At 41.1% G+C, this 16939-nt stretch overlaps 1 protein-coding gene across 2 annotated transcripts in view; it reads right to left on the bottom strand.

Annotated features, from left to right (window-relative positions):
- Nucleotides 1-567: 567 nt before the first annotated feature.
- Nucleotides 568-16939, bottom strand: part of MYO1E (myosin IE) — a 100358-nt gene continuing 83986 nt past the window's right edge. For both annotated transcript variants that reach the window (XM_075100227.1, XM_075100226.1), the window contains exons 23-28: nucleotides 16057-16203; nucleotides 14264-14421; nucleotides 13328-13420; nucleotides 9893-10097; nucleotides 2035-2204; nucleotides 568-1513 (exon numbers count right to left, since the gene is read on the bottom strand). In XM_075100227.1, the coding sequence (XP_074956328.1) occupies nucleotides 1437-1513; nucleotides 2035-2204; nucleotides 9893-10097; nucleotides 13328-13420; nucleotides 14264-14421; nucleotides 16057-16203 (850 nt within the window). In that variant the 3' untranslated portion in view covers nucleotides 568-1436. The remainder of the gene's footprint in view (nucleotides 1514-2034; nucleotides 2205-9892; nucleotides 10098-13327; nucleotides 13421-14263; nucleotides 14422-16056; nucleotides 16204-16939) is intronic.

Genomic DNA, 16939 nt, shown 5'->3' with positions numbered 1-16939 from the left:
ACATGCTTTATCCCTTGTGTATATATCATTTCCCCCCTGGATGAGGCCCTAGTTTCTAGCTTCCAGAAGCAGCTTCTGCAGTCAGTCAGCTATTAATGGAGGTGGAGTTTAACTGTGCTTAAATTAAGCTTAGGCAATGGTTTAGGAGGGAGGTGATTCAAAGCTTAGCTGTAGCTTAAAGCTTACTGGTATTAGCACACAGAGTTGTTTTGTTGTGTTGTTTTTTTTTTTAACTGCTCTAAACAAGAAAAGATGTAATGTACAGCACTTAAGTTGGGCATAGTGAAAATGGTTTGGAGCAAAGGAAGGATTTTTTTTTCTTCAGAAATCAGTGCAATAAAGTCCAACAGACACTGTTATGAAGGGACGTGTTTGTATAGGTTACTCAAAACAAACTGCGCAGAGAACAGACATGTTCAGCTAACTGCTTCTTGTGTTTTATTTTATAGAGGTTCAGAAGGGAAAGCATGAATGCTGCTAATGTATTGCAAGGAACAGACACGCTGGTGTGGAAGGCAATCAGACTTGGCAATTACACTTTAAATAGCTTTTGCCATTTAAAAGGAGTAGTGCATATCTGTAAGTACCTGGCATAAAAATTCTAGTAGAACTACTTCATGAATCAGAACAGTGGAATACTACATGATAGATTCATACATGTTTCTATAATAGTTTTTTTAATATACAGTATATGATCTGTTTCTATAAATGTACAGCTCTGCATAAAGACATCTTATAACATGTAGAGTATTAAGTGTGAATCCAACATGGGCCAGCCATATTATAATATAAATCTTGAAGAAGGCAACATTGTTTAGCATACAGTACTATGTGGTTTTCTGTTTTAACTTCTTATATTGCCTGTTGGAGTCCCAAGACCCATCAGCAACACAAACCATCTCTATTACCACTCTGCACAGAATTACTTAAATATACCATCACAGTAAGTTTTTTAGATGGTAATATCCCAAATGAGCCTAAATCTTTTTCACATGTAGCAGCATACTTAATATGTTCCCCAGAATGATCTGCATTAGAGGAAACATGCATTTAACATAATCTTCAGTAGACAATTACAAAGGTTACTGATATTCAGCTGAAGGCACTTACTTACTGAACCCACCCCTTTCAAAGCCCCTGGTCCCAAACTGCAAAGCACCTTTCTGTTTCAGGAAGGCGGTAGGTTTGAGCATTCCTTTTGCTTACTAGGTGTTAAAATCAGGTTTTAACTATAATAAAATAATTGGGTGGTATGTCCATTGCTGTATGCTTCTGAGACAAAAGTCTGTGCTGGGTGTAATTTTCTTCCTGCTTATATGCAACTTTACTGGTGAAAACACTACTGAGAAGGGTGGATCTCAAAAGAACAGTGTCCTGAAGGCAAAGGAAACAACTTCAACCACTGGTATCTACAGGACAATTTTTGTCTGAGTCTTCTATATCTTAGTGACATAATTGTTGGGAAACAGACCTTGTTTCCCTCGTAGTCTTCCTGTCCACCAGCCAGAAGGATCTACAACAAAGCAAGCAAGTAGTGAGGTTCTGAGAACCTTTTTGTATACTTTTTGAGGCAGCCTTGCAAAGCTGTTCCACAGTAAGAGCCTTCTTGGGAAGGGCTGGGGAATAAGGATTTGGAGAGCCTTAACTTGCTAATCTTTGGCCACATCACTGTGCCTTACGAGGTTGCTTTGGAGACCCAGAGAGTTGGAATTGCTTTATTATTTTTTGGTTCTTGTGCTATAGCTGTGGTTTAGGCTTATTTTTAGCCACAGCCTGCGACAGAATTTCTAAATTTACAGATCTGCAGTACCACGTAATGCATGTCATTGATCTGTCCCTGACATGCTTTTCAGTCAACAGGTTTGATAGGTGTGGGTGCGCAGACTTCTCTGCTCCCTGAGCTGTTGTAGAAATCTGCAAGCCTAACAAGGGAAGATAAGCATGGGGTGCCTCAAAAAGTCATGCCGTAACTACTTATGACAGCGTACCTTCAAGATCAGTACTTAGGTAACTAAACCTTTCATCTCTACGTACCTTCTTTAATTATATCAATCATGTCGTTGGCATTAAAGCTAAGTTCGTCTGTGTCCTGAGCATCATATGCATACAGCGCCCTGCACTGCGGTACCTGAGGCTTAGGTTTTGGTTGTGGTTTAGGCCTTCCTCCAGCTGGTGGGGGTCGGTCTGTTGTCTGCCTGCGGACACTGATGGGAGAAAAAATGTTAATGTGCTTCAAAGCTTTATCAACCCCTCTGTCCTAATTAATTCATTCCAGAGTATTGCAGAACAAGGACAAAAGAATGCTCTTAAATGACAAAACAATGAAGAACAGCAATGTAAGACTTCCCTGGGAAAGTGACAGAGTTGCCATTTCCTACTGAAATGGATGAATAGGTACTTCCAAACCATGGTTCAAATGCACAGAAGACGTTTTAGTGCTCAGGTTGTAAATTAAACAAATGTGCACACGTAGTTCATGCATCTCTTGGTATCTACACCGCTTAGTCTGTCTCAACCCATGCCCCAACTTCACCACGGATTTAGTTTCCAGTGTTAAAAAACCAAAGTTGTAGCTCACAGGCTTGCTACTTTACCATTCTTGTGACTAAGCTGTAACAGACTGCATCTCTTTCAGATTCCAGGGCCGTCTATAGACTTGTTCTGGTATAGGCAACTCTGAAGCAGCAGGGGAGATGCTGCACAAACTGTCACAGCTGTGACCACTCCAAAGATTAGGAAGGGAAAAGAGGGAAGAAATGCATTTTGCCAGCTCCTCAGCTAATAAAGGCTGGAAGAGAGAACAGGTATTAAATGCAATATGTCAGTTTAAAATAAATGTGCTGACTGATGAAAAATGTTGCAGTGATGTGGAGGACACTGAACTGTGTGTCATGTAATGCCATGATAATGTTACACAGCTCTTGCAGGAAAGGTTTTTATTAGAGTTACTGAGATGTGATCTGGACTTCATTTTTGTCAATAGTTCTCACCAGAAGACTTGAGCTTTGAAGAATGGATTAACAGCTCTCAGGTCTAACTTTATCTACTAGGAGAGAGGATTTTTCTCCCTGTTATTCAGCATATGAGTTTGTTCGGGATAGCATACCATGTGTAACCTAGACCCTAGGTATGGAAAAAAAAAAGAATTTGGAGCAAGTCTCAGAAAAGGAGCTCACCTTTTCTACAACCACAGTAGACCAAGAACATCTTAAATGAGATGTCTTGCTTGTGAAAGCATGGCAATTTTAATCTCTAGCTTATAATGGATTGTTAGTGATAGCTAGACGTTAAAGCTCTGATAGTATGTGTGTCCTTTTCAGCAGCTTTGCTAAAAATAAACTTAATTCTAACCATCACAGCCATTGTTTTGAAATACTAACTTACAACTCTTTTAGCTCCCTCCTTGTGTACAGGGAAAACTGGAGCTGTCCCTTTTGAAAAAGAAAACAAAAAAAAACCAAACAGACACACACAACTTACCTGAAACCCACTGTTGAATATATGACTAGTGATTCTTTTTAGTACATTAATAAAGGAGCTCAGAATGCTCAAGCATCCAGGCTTGCAAATGTCACTTTTTTTAATGTGCTGCTTCTAGTCTGTTACTGCTGTGAAATTCCTCCAGGACATTTGTTTTTCATAGCAGTGATTGTTTTGGAGAAACTTGAGGCTGGGAATGGTACTAAACAGGACGAACTGCAAGGAGGAACAGGCACAACCACTCAGGTGTCTGGCATACCTACTGCCTCTACTCCGTCATGAGCCTGACTCCCTGTTCTGGACTTGCTTTGGGAATTGAACTACTTAAAAAATGATCTGCTGACTTGGCTAGATTAGTGTCTGGTCCCTGTTAGCAGGTAGTGAGAAGCAAGGTGATGAAAAGGACCGCAACATGTTTTGCTGGTGGTACTGGATGGTGAGGTATTAGTATTAATAAATTAAAGCCTGGCCTATGGTGGTGCCCTGTGATGCTGAGCTGACTCCTTTGTGTGCAGGTTTCCACACAGACACCCATATTTTTGTAATGTGCTTGTGCTGCTATTTGCAAGATGCAGCTCTTAAGCATGCCAACTGGGGAGATGCCCTGCTGGACCTGCTGTTTACAAACAGAGAAGGCCTGGTGGGTGCTGTGGTGGTTGGAGGTTGTCTTGGGCTCAGTGACGCTGACATGATAGAGTTCATGATTCTTGGAGAAGGAAGAGGGTCAGCAAAACCACTACCCCTAGACTTCAGAAGGGCAGACTTTGGATTGTTAAGGAGTTTGGTTAACCAAGTCCCTTGGGAGGCAGTCCTGAAGGGCAAAGGAGTCCAGGAAGGCTGGATGTTATTAAAGAAGGAAGTCTCAAAGGCGCAGCAGCAGGCCATCCCCATGTGCTATAAGAAGTTGAGCACACGGGGAGAAGAACGGCTTGGCTGAATAGTGAGCTTTGGCTGGAACTCAAGAGCAAAATGAGAGCTTACCACCTTTGGAAGAAGGGGCAGGTGACTCAGGAGGCCTACGAGGATGTTGTGAGGTTACGCAGGGAAAAGATTAGGAAGGTGAAGGCCCAGCTGGAACTTAAACTGGACACCACCGTTAAAGATAACAAAAAATGTTTTTATAAATACATCACTGACAAAAGGAGGGCCAGGGAGACTCTCCTTCCTTTGTTGGATGCAGAAGGTAACCTTGCCATGGAAGATGAGGAGACGGCTGATGTACTTAATGCTTGCTTTGCCTTAGTCTTTAATAGTCAGACTGGTTATCCTCAGGGTTGTCAGGCCCCTGTGCTGGGAAATGGAAATAGTATGCAGAATGAAGTTCCAGCGGTTGAAGAGGTGGCCAGGTTAAAACGTGGCTGGACAGCCAAGCCCAGAGCGTGGTGGTGAATGGAGTCAACTCCAGTTGGCAGCCAGTCATGAGTGGTGTTCCTCAGAGCTCAGTGTTGGGGCCGGTCCTGTTCAATATCTTCACTGATCATCTGGATGAGGGGGCTTGAGTGCATCCTCAGTAAGTCTGCAGATGACACCAAGCTGGGTAGACATGTCGATCTGCTGGAGGGCAGGAAGGCCCTACAGAGGGACCTGGATCGTTGGGCCGGAGTCAAAGGTATGTGATTCAACAAGTGCTGGGTCCTCCACTTCGGTCACAACCACCCCATGCAAAGCTACAGGCTTGGGGAGGAGTGGCTGGAGAGCTGCCTGGAGGAAAAGGACCTGGGGGGTGTTGGCTGACAACCACCTGAACATGAGCCAGCAGCATGCTCAGGCAGTCAAGAAGGCCATCCTGGCTTGTATCAGGAATAGTGTGGCCAGCAGGAGCAGGGAGGTGATCGTGCGCCTGTACTCGGCCCTGGTGAGGCCACACCTCGAGTACTGTGTTCAGTTTTGGGCCCCTCACTACAAGAAGGACATCGAGGTGCTGGAGCATGTCCAAAGAAGGACAACAAACTTGGTGAAGGGTCTAGAGAGCAAGCTTTATGAGGAGCAGCTGAGGGAGCTGGGGTTGTTTAGTCTGGAGGAGGCTGAGGGGAGAGCTTATCACTCTCTACAACTACCTGAAAGGACGTTGTAGCAAGGTGGGGGTCGGTCTCTTCTCCCTAGTAACAAGTGATAGGATGAGAGGAAATGGCCTCAAGCTGCGCTAGGGGACGTTTAGGTTGGATAGTAGGAAAACCCTCTTCACCGAAAGGGTTGTCAAACATTGGAACAGGCTGCCCAGGGAGGTGGTTGAGTCTCCATCCCTGGAGGTATGCAAAAGAAGGGTAGACGTGGTGCTTGAGGATATGGTTTATTGGTGGACTTGGCAGTGATAGGTTTGCAGTTGGACTCGATGATCTTAAGGGTCTTTTCCAACCTTAACGATTCTAAGAGGAACAAAAGGTGAAGGCAGGCAGTGCTGAGCTGACCTGGGTGCTGGGCAGGGTGTACACTTCACGCCAGTGGGGCTGCTTGGGGCCACCAGTAGGGACAGCAGAGACCCACCGAGGGCCTGGCCTTTGTCTGGAGCTCTAGCAATGCTTCCACAACTGCAGTGGTTGATTTATGTCTTTTGGGTTTTTCCTGCCACCCCCCGTTTACCCTGAGGAAATTGTCCTGTCTTTGCAACAGATGTTCATAGAAGTTCTGCTTATACAGTGAGACTGTTGATAGTGTTGCATTACTCTCTTCTGCTTGGCAACATCTATTGAAATATGCCTCAGAAATGGTTAGTACGGATACGGACAATAACTGTTTAATATTATGGCAATTACAAATTGGTCTTCTCACCGTGTGCTCAGAATATGGTAGTATTAGCATTAACAAAGCATTGAATAGACCATGTCAAAATACTCCAACTCCTAGACTAGCCCCCCACTTTCTGAAGTCACACAGATGTAAAAGTAAATTATTACCTACTTGTTTTAATGCTCACCTTAAATTATCTTCATTGGGCTGCACTCTACTTCTCTCAGAGTGGGCACTTTCCACCAATTCTGACTGAAATACTATTTTGCACTTTAGGAAATGCAATTCTTTGAACTTGCAGGGTGTATTGGACAGGCAGCAACTCATATACTGGAACGCTAAGGTCTAAGAAATTACTTTGCCTGGCTCCTTTTTAGATGTTCCCTTACCTTACACAGCAGCATCCATATTGCTACTGTATGTTGCCTACAGCTGTGGCTTGCTTTGGAAGAAAAAAAAAACAAACCACAACAAGAACAAAAGAACAAAACAATCCAAACAACCCTCACACCCCAACTTCCTCATCCCTCCCCACCTCCTTCCTTAAGCTACGTTACTAAGCGCTCTTTTGCCTTACTTGTGGCTTCCTATAGAGAAGCTTGGCTTCCACAAAAATCCACCCAGAGAGGAGTGATGGATAGCTGTTCCCTACTCGTTCTGGCTGCAATTACTGCTGTGGCTCTTTGTGGGTTTTTTTTTCTACCACTCTTGAGCACACACAGTTACCAGTTAAAACCGGGGCAGACATTCTAATACAGTGGGTTTTGGTTTGGGTTTTTTCCTTCCTTCCTTCCCTTGGACTACATTGATTATAATTGCCATTTAAAATGGTAACTAAGTAATTGAAGCTTTAATATGTGCTAATCCTTGAAAACGCCTAAGACTGAAACAGAGGGGGTTGCTGGTGTGTACCCAATAGCTTTAGGAACTGTGGATGATGTGACTGATCTTTTTAATCCAACATGATAGTTCCCATCTCCTTATGTACTTGGTGGCTGCTACATTTTACAGTAATGCATGTGTCACACTGATGTCTGATAGAAATTACAATGGCTTATTCTTATGGCTTAACAGTTTTTTTTGTTGTTGTTACATAAACCATAGTCTCAAGACAAAGTGCAAGTCTAATATTAGTCAAACAGCTTTAACAGAATAAGTTGACATGCGATGAGAAAATTTCACCACTTATAGGCATGGAAGTTATTAGTTTACAAGATAGAAATGTGTCTGGAAGCATTAGCATGTACTGACAGTTTTGAAATTGTTAAAATACACAGTATTGGCCACTTGTTTCTGATTTCTTTCTTATTTGAAGACCGATCTTAAACAGAAAAATGCTCTAAATATGCTCACAATATTTTATGGCTAACACTTGGTGCACAGTGGGGAAAAATTACTGTCATCAGTACAACTGAAAAGACACTCTGTACATGCCAGATTTTGCTGGAGGGCTGACTCTTCGTGTTTAGGAACTGCAAAGCCCCTACTTAGGAACGCTGTGCGCTTCCTTTGATACTGAAAATCTATCAGTTCTGTATATGCTTGCTTATTATGTAATTGTTTTCTATGAGGTGTCTAATGCTCACTAGAAGCAACATTGTAAGTAATATGTTAAATCAGTACTATAGCCAGTTAGATCACACAAAAAAGAATGCTTAGGTCAACTGGAGAATTTAGTGCAGAACTTCTGCTAAGGAGCTTGTCTATTGACTGACAGCTGAGAAGGGTCTTTTGGTACAAAAAGTTGCTCTTGATATGGTTAAAAATAAATTTTTTGCTGCCTCTAAGAACCCATATTCATGTGGGTCACTGGAAAAGGGAACTGAGCTGTTCCATCTAATCCCTCAGAACACTGGAAGTCTGAGGGCAAATATGTTAAGGGGCTGCAGAAGGTCAGGTGGAAGCTTGGTGAAAGGTTGACTTAATCTTGAGTTTTCCTAGATTACCCCAAATGCAAGCTCTTCCATATTTGGCAAAATGATTTGCTGTCACGCCTGGGAGCTCAGGTCACAACCAACAGCTCAGAGTAGAAATATCATGACTGCTTAAGTGTTAGTGAGAAACAACAAAAATCCTTGAACATGGCATGTCACTGCTGCATTGCTTCAGTGGACAATGTATGATAAGGGTGAAAGAATGCAATACTAGAATGGGCTCATGGAAGATTCTGAAATACTTCGTCACTTCCTTAGGCAAAATTCTTCCTACAGCAATGTCTCTGGTTTTACTTAAAACTTTTACATCACCTTCAGGGGATATATGGTGCTGTAGCTGTTGTGGTAAGCAAAGGCTCAGGCTCTGCCATGAGTCTGGGCTATAGAGGCTGTCTCATTACAGAGGGAGGTAACCATCTGTTGGAAGGGAGGGAAACAGGGAGGCCATTTGGACGAAGAGAAGCTGAGGAGGACATTGAACTGTATTTTGCTAAGAACTTGCAAATACAGAGTTCTCAGCAGGAAATGTCCAAATTTCCTCATTTTTTCCCTCAGTATTATTTGGACAGAGATAGAATGATGGCTTAATCAACATACACTGGCCTTTCCTACTTAAAAAGGAGGTATTTATCAAGTATGTTTACTTGAAGAACTGTGTACTATAGAATTGTGTCTGCATTAACCATTACTATGCAAGTAATTACACCTTGCCACAGTGATTTTTATTCTATCTGCTAATGTAACTTTGTTGATTTCATGTGCTCTCAGACAACCAGCTGTTATGAAAAATTAAATCATCAGCAAGGAGACACACAAACTGCTTATTCAAAACCAGATTTTTTTTTTTTTTTTTGCTAAAATTGCTGAGTAGGCAGCAGTCTTTGACAATTAAGTGGCTCCTGCAACAGTAAAGCTCCACTAATGTTCTACAGAAAAGACGAATATAAGGGCTGAGGTGAAGTGGAAACTGTTGAGTCACTGAAACACTTAATTTTGTAAGGCCTTTAACATTCTGCAGCACTAAGGTCCCATAAATATTTGACAGACGACTTCTGTCTTTGTGATTTCCACAAAGCAGAGGGCTTTGCCTGCTTCTAGATTTTCTGTCACGATCTGGAGCAGCTGGTTTCAGAGCTCAGAACAACTTATTCTGCTTCCCTCGACTAAGTCCCTGATGTCTTGCTTCCGTCTTTCTGCTACTTCTGATGATTGTTTTGATGCTTTTGACGCTTTTGACCCTTGGCTATTGGGAAATACCTAGTTATAACCATAAGACCCGTCACTCCCAAATCTTGTCGGATTGTCATAGTAATTTATTTTTGAAGGCTGCAGATTAGAAGTCCAAACGATGCTGAAATAATCTTGAAAGTCATGCTGCCAAGCCTTCCTCCTAAGACTATTAGCCAGCATTTCTGGGCATGACAGTTGCCATAATATACCTCATCTACTGTTTATGATCTGTAAACCAGAAGGGAAAGAAGGCCTAGTTAAATTCTGCCAAGTGTTTTAATGTCCCTAAGTAGAAGGTACCATGCAAATTTAAGATATTAAACCAGAACTGGTTCACCTTCATTCCTAAAGGCCTACTGATGGAATATGTGTTTTGAAATCCTGTGGAAGATTATGATACCTTTGTACAGCTCAGTAGCACAATCTGGTTATCTGTGTATGCAATGTAAGTTTAATAAGTCATGAACAGTTTTTGTGTGTGAAGCTATTTACAAAAATTGACACTTAATGTAAAATCTTACCCGGCTGCTCCTTGGTCTGGTACTTTCAGGAAATCCAAGCTTTCTGGTTGCTGTGAAATCTTGCTTGATCCTCCTGACAGTTGCCGTGGTAAAGTCGGTCGTGTCATATTTGTATACAGGTTTTTCTGATTGGCCCGTTGATTTCCTGGGTCATGGGGAAGTGGTACAAACTGGGAGGGATTTATTACTCCATTTTGCTGCTGACCTAGAAGTAAATAAAGTGTGAACGCATCCAGTCCAAACTACAGCTCAATAAAGGCAACCTTTTCCTTGTGTTGGTGGCTCAGTTGTCAGTTAGGTTCAACAGTCAGCGAGACTCAGCTTTCAAGGAACTTGAAAACAAAAAAATGTTGAAATCTTAAAGTATGGTTTACCCTCATTATTCTTTCTGTAACTGGTGGTCTGAGCCCAGTGCAGCATACAACATTTCGGTAATGGGGAGGATAACCTGCATCCCTGTTGCTTCTTGTGGAATCTGTCTGCTGCAGGCCAAAATTTCACTGAGCTCTCGTCACATCATGAACATACTTTCAAAATTGCTCAACATTTCTTTTCTGTGTTGTCAAACTGATTAGATGCTTGTTCTGATAGGCATTCTTCAATTTTATGCCCATCTTTTGAATCACATCTAGATTTTTAACAGCACTGCTCAGTCTAATATGTACAGAATAGGAAAGAAATTCGATCTGTCTCACTTCTGAAACTTAGTTTTAACTGTTATATAATGGGTATCATGTAACCCCATTTTAGGTCTGCTGGTGATCTATTCTGGATTCATGTCATCATGGACTTGTGCTGAAGTTTGAGACATGGGCCTTGAATGTTACAAGCAAGCAAGAGGGTGAGCTCTCAGCTGAATTCAACCTTATTAATGTTAGCTAGCATGTAGCCACCACGCCTCTATTTAAAACACTGCATAAAATTTTATCCAGATGAGGGTTGATCTAAAGCTAGCTAGAATTGTTGAGGTCTCTTTTTCTTTTAAAGCTGAAAATCCATCCAATTCTCTGAATACTGGGTAGACTTTTAAGTTGCTATAAATGTCTATTTTAACAAGCAAGGGGTTTTTTGTTTTGTTTTGTGGTTTTGTTAGTTTTGTTTTGTTTTTTAAAAAGTCTTGCTGCTACTTTGATAGCTCAAAAAGAGTCTGAATCTTCTAGATGATGACAAGGGCAAATGCCTTTAAATAATTTGCCTCTAACTTGAATTTAAAACAAACCAACCCATGTCTGAGCTACTTGCAGGATCAGGGCCTAAGAAGCTCAAGTCTGCATGCTTCACATTCCTAAAACTCCCACTGAATAAAATGGGAGCTATGCCTATATTAAAAATCACATTGGTTAATGCTGTGAGCGATCCTTTCCTTTTTCCCTTGTGATTATGCCAGTTGAAAATTAGCAGAATGAATAGCTGCGCAGAGAGGAGAATTCATAATCATGACACTTGGAAAAACCTTACTGTATTCAACAGCTGGTCTTTGCTTCTGATAGGCTCTTGATACTGTGGCAGAGCTTAAGCAGTCATAAACTCATACATAAAACTCACTTCGGGACTCAAGCTAGTATGGCACATATGTTTATATAAATAAAGGTTTGTTTTATTCTGAACATATGCATAATAGTGTGTTCAGCTACTGGACCACTAATTTCAAAACAGATGTGAAAATAGCAGAATACATGTCAAATGGTCAAGGATGATGGCCCCAGTGTTACTTTTCCACATTGTGAGAGCAGGATGGAGAGAATTGTTTGTGACTTTCAAGGAGCAATGTGCCCAAATCATGCAATTGCATCAGACTCCTTGAAAGTCTGGACAATCTAATTGGAAGTTTTCTCTAACAGCTGTTGTTAATCTTGTTTTTCCAGCTGTAACTGGCTACTTTACAAAAGAGATTGAATTTAAAAAAAAAAAAAAAAAAAAGCCCCAAACCCCAAACCAAACCAAAAAAAGAAACATGTTATAGTAATTGATATGAAGTCTGTATGAAAGACTTCTACTCACCTATTAAACATGATACCCTAATGCATAAGGGTCAACACAGCATTTAACTTCAGTAAGCCACCCTTAGCCTGCTGGACACCATAGCATGGTTTCATTGGTCCATGAACATCAAGTTCAATGCCACAGCTGAACACGTGGGAGACAGTGGGCCAATAGAATATTGTTCTCTCCTCGGAGTTCACAGGCTAAATTAATTTCTTCTCTCCAGGGCAGAGGTGAAACACCCTGATGACATCAATCCCATGCAGAAAGTTACCCCAGTATCTTGCTGCATAGAGGCAGGCTCTTCTAATTAGGACCCTCTACTGACATTGTTCAGGAGTTGTCATAAGCACTGGGGGATACATGATTACAAAAGGCTATACCGCAGGTATGGGCATCCACTGGTGCCTTGGACTTGTGTGTGAATGTACATCCAAACTACCTTTATCTACATGAGGCAAGTCTGGGCTTGGTCTGCAGGCACAAGGCTTCTTCAGCCAATGTTTGTGTCTTTTTCAGGTAGCTATACAACTGCTGAGTTTTTGAAAATATTAAAACAGCCTTTCCTTGCTTTAATTCATTCTGTATGAATATTTGCTATCTGTGTTTGCAGACAGGGTAACTCCTTTAGCTACAGTGATTTCCCACTTTACTACCAGCAGTTCTTGCAGATCATGCAGTCTTGGTTTGACTCACACAGCTATGAGGTTTTAGTAGGATTGGGAATTGTCTACTTAATTTGGTGACCAAGACTGGTTGCACACCCAACTTAGACCATTAGCATTGTGCTTCTCAATAAATAGAAGCTGACTGAAAGAGAACCCTTTGTTAAAAAAAAAATACTCTGGGAGTGTAAGTAAAAGAAACACTTGGGAAATGTTGAGTGAATGGAATATGTTCTCCCCTCTGAGGTCACAGGCTAAATTAATCATGTCTCTCAAGGGCAGAAGTAGAACACCCTAATGGCATCAATCCCACACAGAAAAAGCCATGCTGCTTACTAGCACTGCTGACATGCCTCAGTACTCAGCATACACAAAAATGATTGTATAATAGGGTAGGACAATGAGACATAAATTGCATTCTCTTGTTTATTGGCACGAAAGCGGTTTCATTGCAAAGCACAGTCTGTGGCTCGGTAAGTGTATAGCTTTTGCAAAGATAGGAAAATGGAGAAGGCTATGGGGTTAGTTTTAGATTCAGAGTCTTACACTAAGCGGCTGAACATGCCAGCATCCATGACAACCAGGATATCTCTAGTGGAATACCAGTTTGATTGTCTGCAGGCTCCAACAATGCACTTCAAAAAATGCCTACAATGTACATTTTCCTGACAGGATCTTTTAAAGAGGATTTTAAACCTTTACTGGGTTTTTTTAATGGATAAAAATTACCAGAGGATGAAAGCATGAATTTGGAATTTTGGTTTTGCCCAAGGCTAAGAGGACTTACCAGGAGGAGGTGGTGCAGCTCTCATAGGATAAGTCTGACTTTGAGACCTGTGGGAATACCCTCTACTTTGGGTAAGGTTCCGTCTAGTAGGACCTAAAAGAAACCAGCAACATTTTGTTAGCCTTTCACAATTACTTAGGTATGTCCTTCTGTCTATCAGACCCGTACTCTGTGATCAGAACGAGCTTATCTTCAGGAATAATGAATCTGACTCCTACAGTGTTGGCAAGGTTGTGCTAAAGCATTAGGTGCAACAAGGATGACTTAGGCATATTCTCCCTTTTGTGATCCAGTTCAGCCACAGAATACGAAGTAAAGCTGTCTCAAGACTACAGTAAATGAGGCTCAAAAGATTGTTACCTTTATGAACTTGTTTATAAACAATGGAGAGCTGGCACAGCAGTACTTTTGACTATACTGTTTCTGATCAATAATTAATATGAGAAAAAGGTAGGACATGAAACCTAAGAGGCTGGAATATTTGCAGCTCAATCTCTGGTGACGCACAAAGGTTGCCTTTCTTCTTATCACAACCTGTCCTGTCCTGATGCAGACCTTTCTTCATCTACAAGCCTATAGGAACTTCAGGAGCTCACAGCAGAGTGACTGACTCTTCCTCAAAATGCTTGGCTAATTGTGCCATTTGTGCTATGTCACATGATTAAATGCCCTCATTTCTTTTGCCACAGGGCAAAGAATTTCAGACATTTCAGAAACGGTTGGTATATAGTGAAAGTAATAAAATTCCAGCATGACGGTAAAGCAGCAGGGAGTTTTGCTGTGTCATTAGGATCTATAACCTGGATCTTCTTTCAAGTGTTACAGAGAAATAATAAAGAACATGCTGAGGCTAGAAGCAAGCAAGGAGATAAAAGAATCAACCATTCTCTAAATTTCAAAACCATTCACTAATTTCTAATTGAATTTCATACTTACGGGAGTTCTTTGGTAGCCCTGGTCCGATGCTGATCTGCAGCACTTTATTACTTGGCTTGAGAATGGCTATATCGCCCTGGCCTTGCATAAACTGCACTTGTCGAGAACCACCACTGCTCCAGGGCCCCCAACTCTCCTTTTTCAGCTTCACTTCAAGTCTAATGTAAGCACATGAACACATGAATTAAAAAAAAACAGAAATCCTTTCTATCTCAGATCAGGATAAGATCACTTGGCAGCAGGTAACTTAGAAATAGAAAAATGAAAAGCTTAGACTGAGAATCTGTATTCCCTGAGTGGCTTAGCTGACAGAACACCTCATTAAATAGCTTTTTCATGCTTTTAAAAATGTTCTTCTTAACTGATGTTTTAACTTCCTTTGAGTAGCTCTACCAGGAAAGTTTAAGATGCCCTGGAGAGGATGGAGAGTACAGTGAGCTTTGAGAAAAAATGTGCAAAGGTCTGAATAAGAGATGTGGCTGCCATCAAACAGTACTGCCTCTGCAGCAGGCTCTACTGGAGCAAGCTAAAGTGCTCCGTTCCTAAACGTTCTTCTGTATATAACATTAGATGTACATATATACATTAGATGTGTATATATATGTATATACATTGGCATGCATATGCCAATATCTGCTTTAGGAGTTGGCCTTATGCATGTTCTGGGAGGAAACATTTTTGCATATATATGTACTACCATCTTTCCCATTTAAATATTTTCCACATGTGCACACACAAATATATATATTCTTTACCAGCTTTTCCACACTATCCATCTGCTCTGAACTGTAACCAGGTACAAGCTAAGGAAGTTATGGTTTGGTTTTGGGCAAGACCCCAGAAGTAAAATACATGATATCTTACGTGAACAAAAAATTTACTCCTGGTACTGGCTTTGGCTTCCCAGTGTACAGGAGTATATGCTCCAGGGATGTTCCATGCTTCAATTGTCCTCCTACATCCTTTCCAAACTAAAATAATAATCTCCTATTAGTTTTTATAATTCTTCCACTTTTTCGAAGGAAATAAACGCACAAATCCAAGGCCTGCTGTTGCTAATCTGCTCTACAGGTAGGAGTATTAACAAATGCACATGTTTGTTGGGATAGTTTTCAGCACGTCCTTACAGATAAAATGCACATCAAACATGCTGTAGTTTTTCAGGCTTGTTTCTAAAAAATGTTCCCAGTATCATTTACTTAATGAGACTCCTTTAGAATTTCCTCTCAGCCTGCAGTCCTCTGTCCCCACAACAAACTTCGGAATTTCAGACTGTTACATTATGTCTCCAGAATTGTCTTTCAAACTCTTCATCACCATGTTTCCACTCCTAGGTCAAGGTTAAGGAGTTGGAAGAATATGCTCCCTTCTCACACTAGGAAACAGCAGCCAGCACAGAGCTTGCACTACGGTTGCACATCAATGGCACAGTTGGTGGCTTGACCCTTGCTGTGGTACCACAGTTCTGCGGGCACAGAGCTGCAGACCCTTGAGCCTGATTCCACATTCAGTAGAACAAAGGCAACTCTCCTATGTACGCAGACAGTGGAAAGTGGCAGGGGACCCAGGTACAATCCTAACCTACTACTCTGAGGAGCTAATCAGAAAGTCTGGTTTCCTTGCACATATAGACTTTTACTCTGCGCTGCCTCTTATTATTTTAAAACAAAACATAGTGGCAGGAGCTCACTCATTTGCCAGCAAGCGTCAGCAAGCGCTCACTCATTTGCCTTAGCAGCAAGAACAAAGGTTATTTATTCTTAAAAGCCCATTGAAAAAAAAAAATCACTCACGTATTGCTAAATTTCAGAGGTAGTTTTCTTTGTGTTTTTTCTTCATATCGTTTTGATAAGAGGCTTAAAAATTCTGTTTTGAATACCGATTCGAGCAAGCTGTCATATTCCTGTTCATGTAGAATGAAAATGTCATCCTGCATTGTGCTGAAATCAGAGCATATACCATTTAGATTAAAATCTCATCGGCAAATATAGCCAGCATTATAATAACATTTTTAAAAACGTAATGAAGTCCAAGAAGCATTGATTATAGAGTTGTGCTTTCTGACAACAGGTTTGGGGTTTTTTTCAGGATTTGATAATGGAATATCTGAAACAATCCTTTTTCAGAAACAGGAATACTACCTAGTCGTTTTACAGTAATTACATATGCTATTAAAGTTACAATTAAAGCTCATCTTTTCAGTAATGGCAAAACTTGTGATTAGAGGTGAACTGGAAACTTGAAGGTTACTAAATTAAGAGTGAAACCCAAAGCAAGCAAATATGGAACGAAAGCTTTCAATTTTTCATTGGCTTTAGCTTGGACTGGTTTAGCACAGTATAAAACCCACACACTTTGGGTTCCATTGCCACCTTAGAATCAACTTCTATTTACACCTGCTGAAGACGCTGCAAACTACTTCACAGAAAATTATATCCACATCCATAATTTGCAAGGCTGATTTCTGCCCTTCCAGAGTCCCCATAGTAAAAACAGTTGTTGTGTCCTAGCCACAATTAGTATTGTTCCAGCATGCTTGTTATTTGTTTATATGTGTATTGTTTTTCCTTTTAGCCTGTTGGCATACTTCTTACCTATAACTACATTGGCGCCCGTCTGCTTCTGCATCCTCTGTACAAAGAGGTATAAACGAAGCTTTCTAAATAAAACTGTGAG

This window comes from Phalacrocorax aristotelis, chromosome 7 (genome assembly GCF_949628215.1).
Source record: "Phalacrocorax aristotelis chromosome 7, bGulAri2.1, whole genome shotgun sequence".
NCBI lineage: Eukaryota > Metazoa > Chordata > Aves > Suliformes > Phalacrocoracidae > Phalacrocorax > Phalacrocorax aristotelis.
The sequence above is the reverse complement of the archived record's forward strand: the minus strand, read 5'-3'. Positions and strand labels throughout refer to the sequence as shown.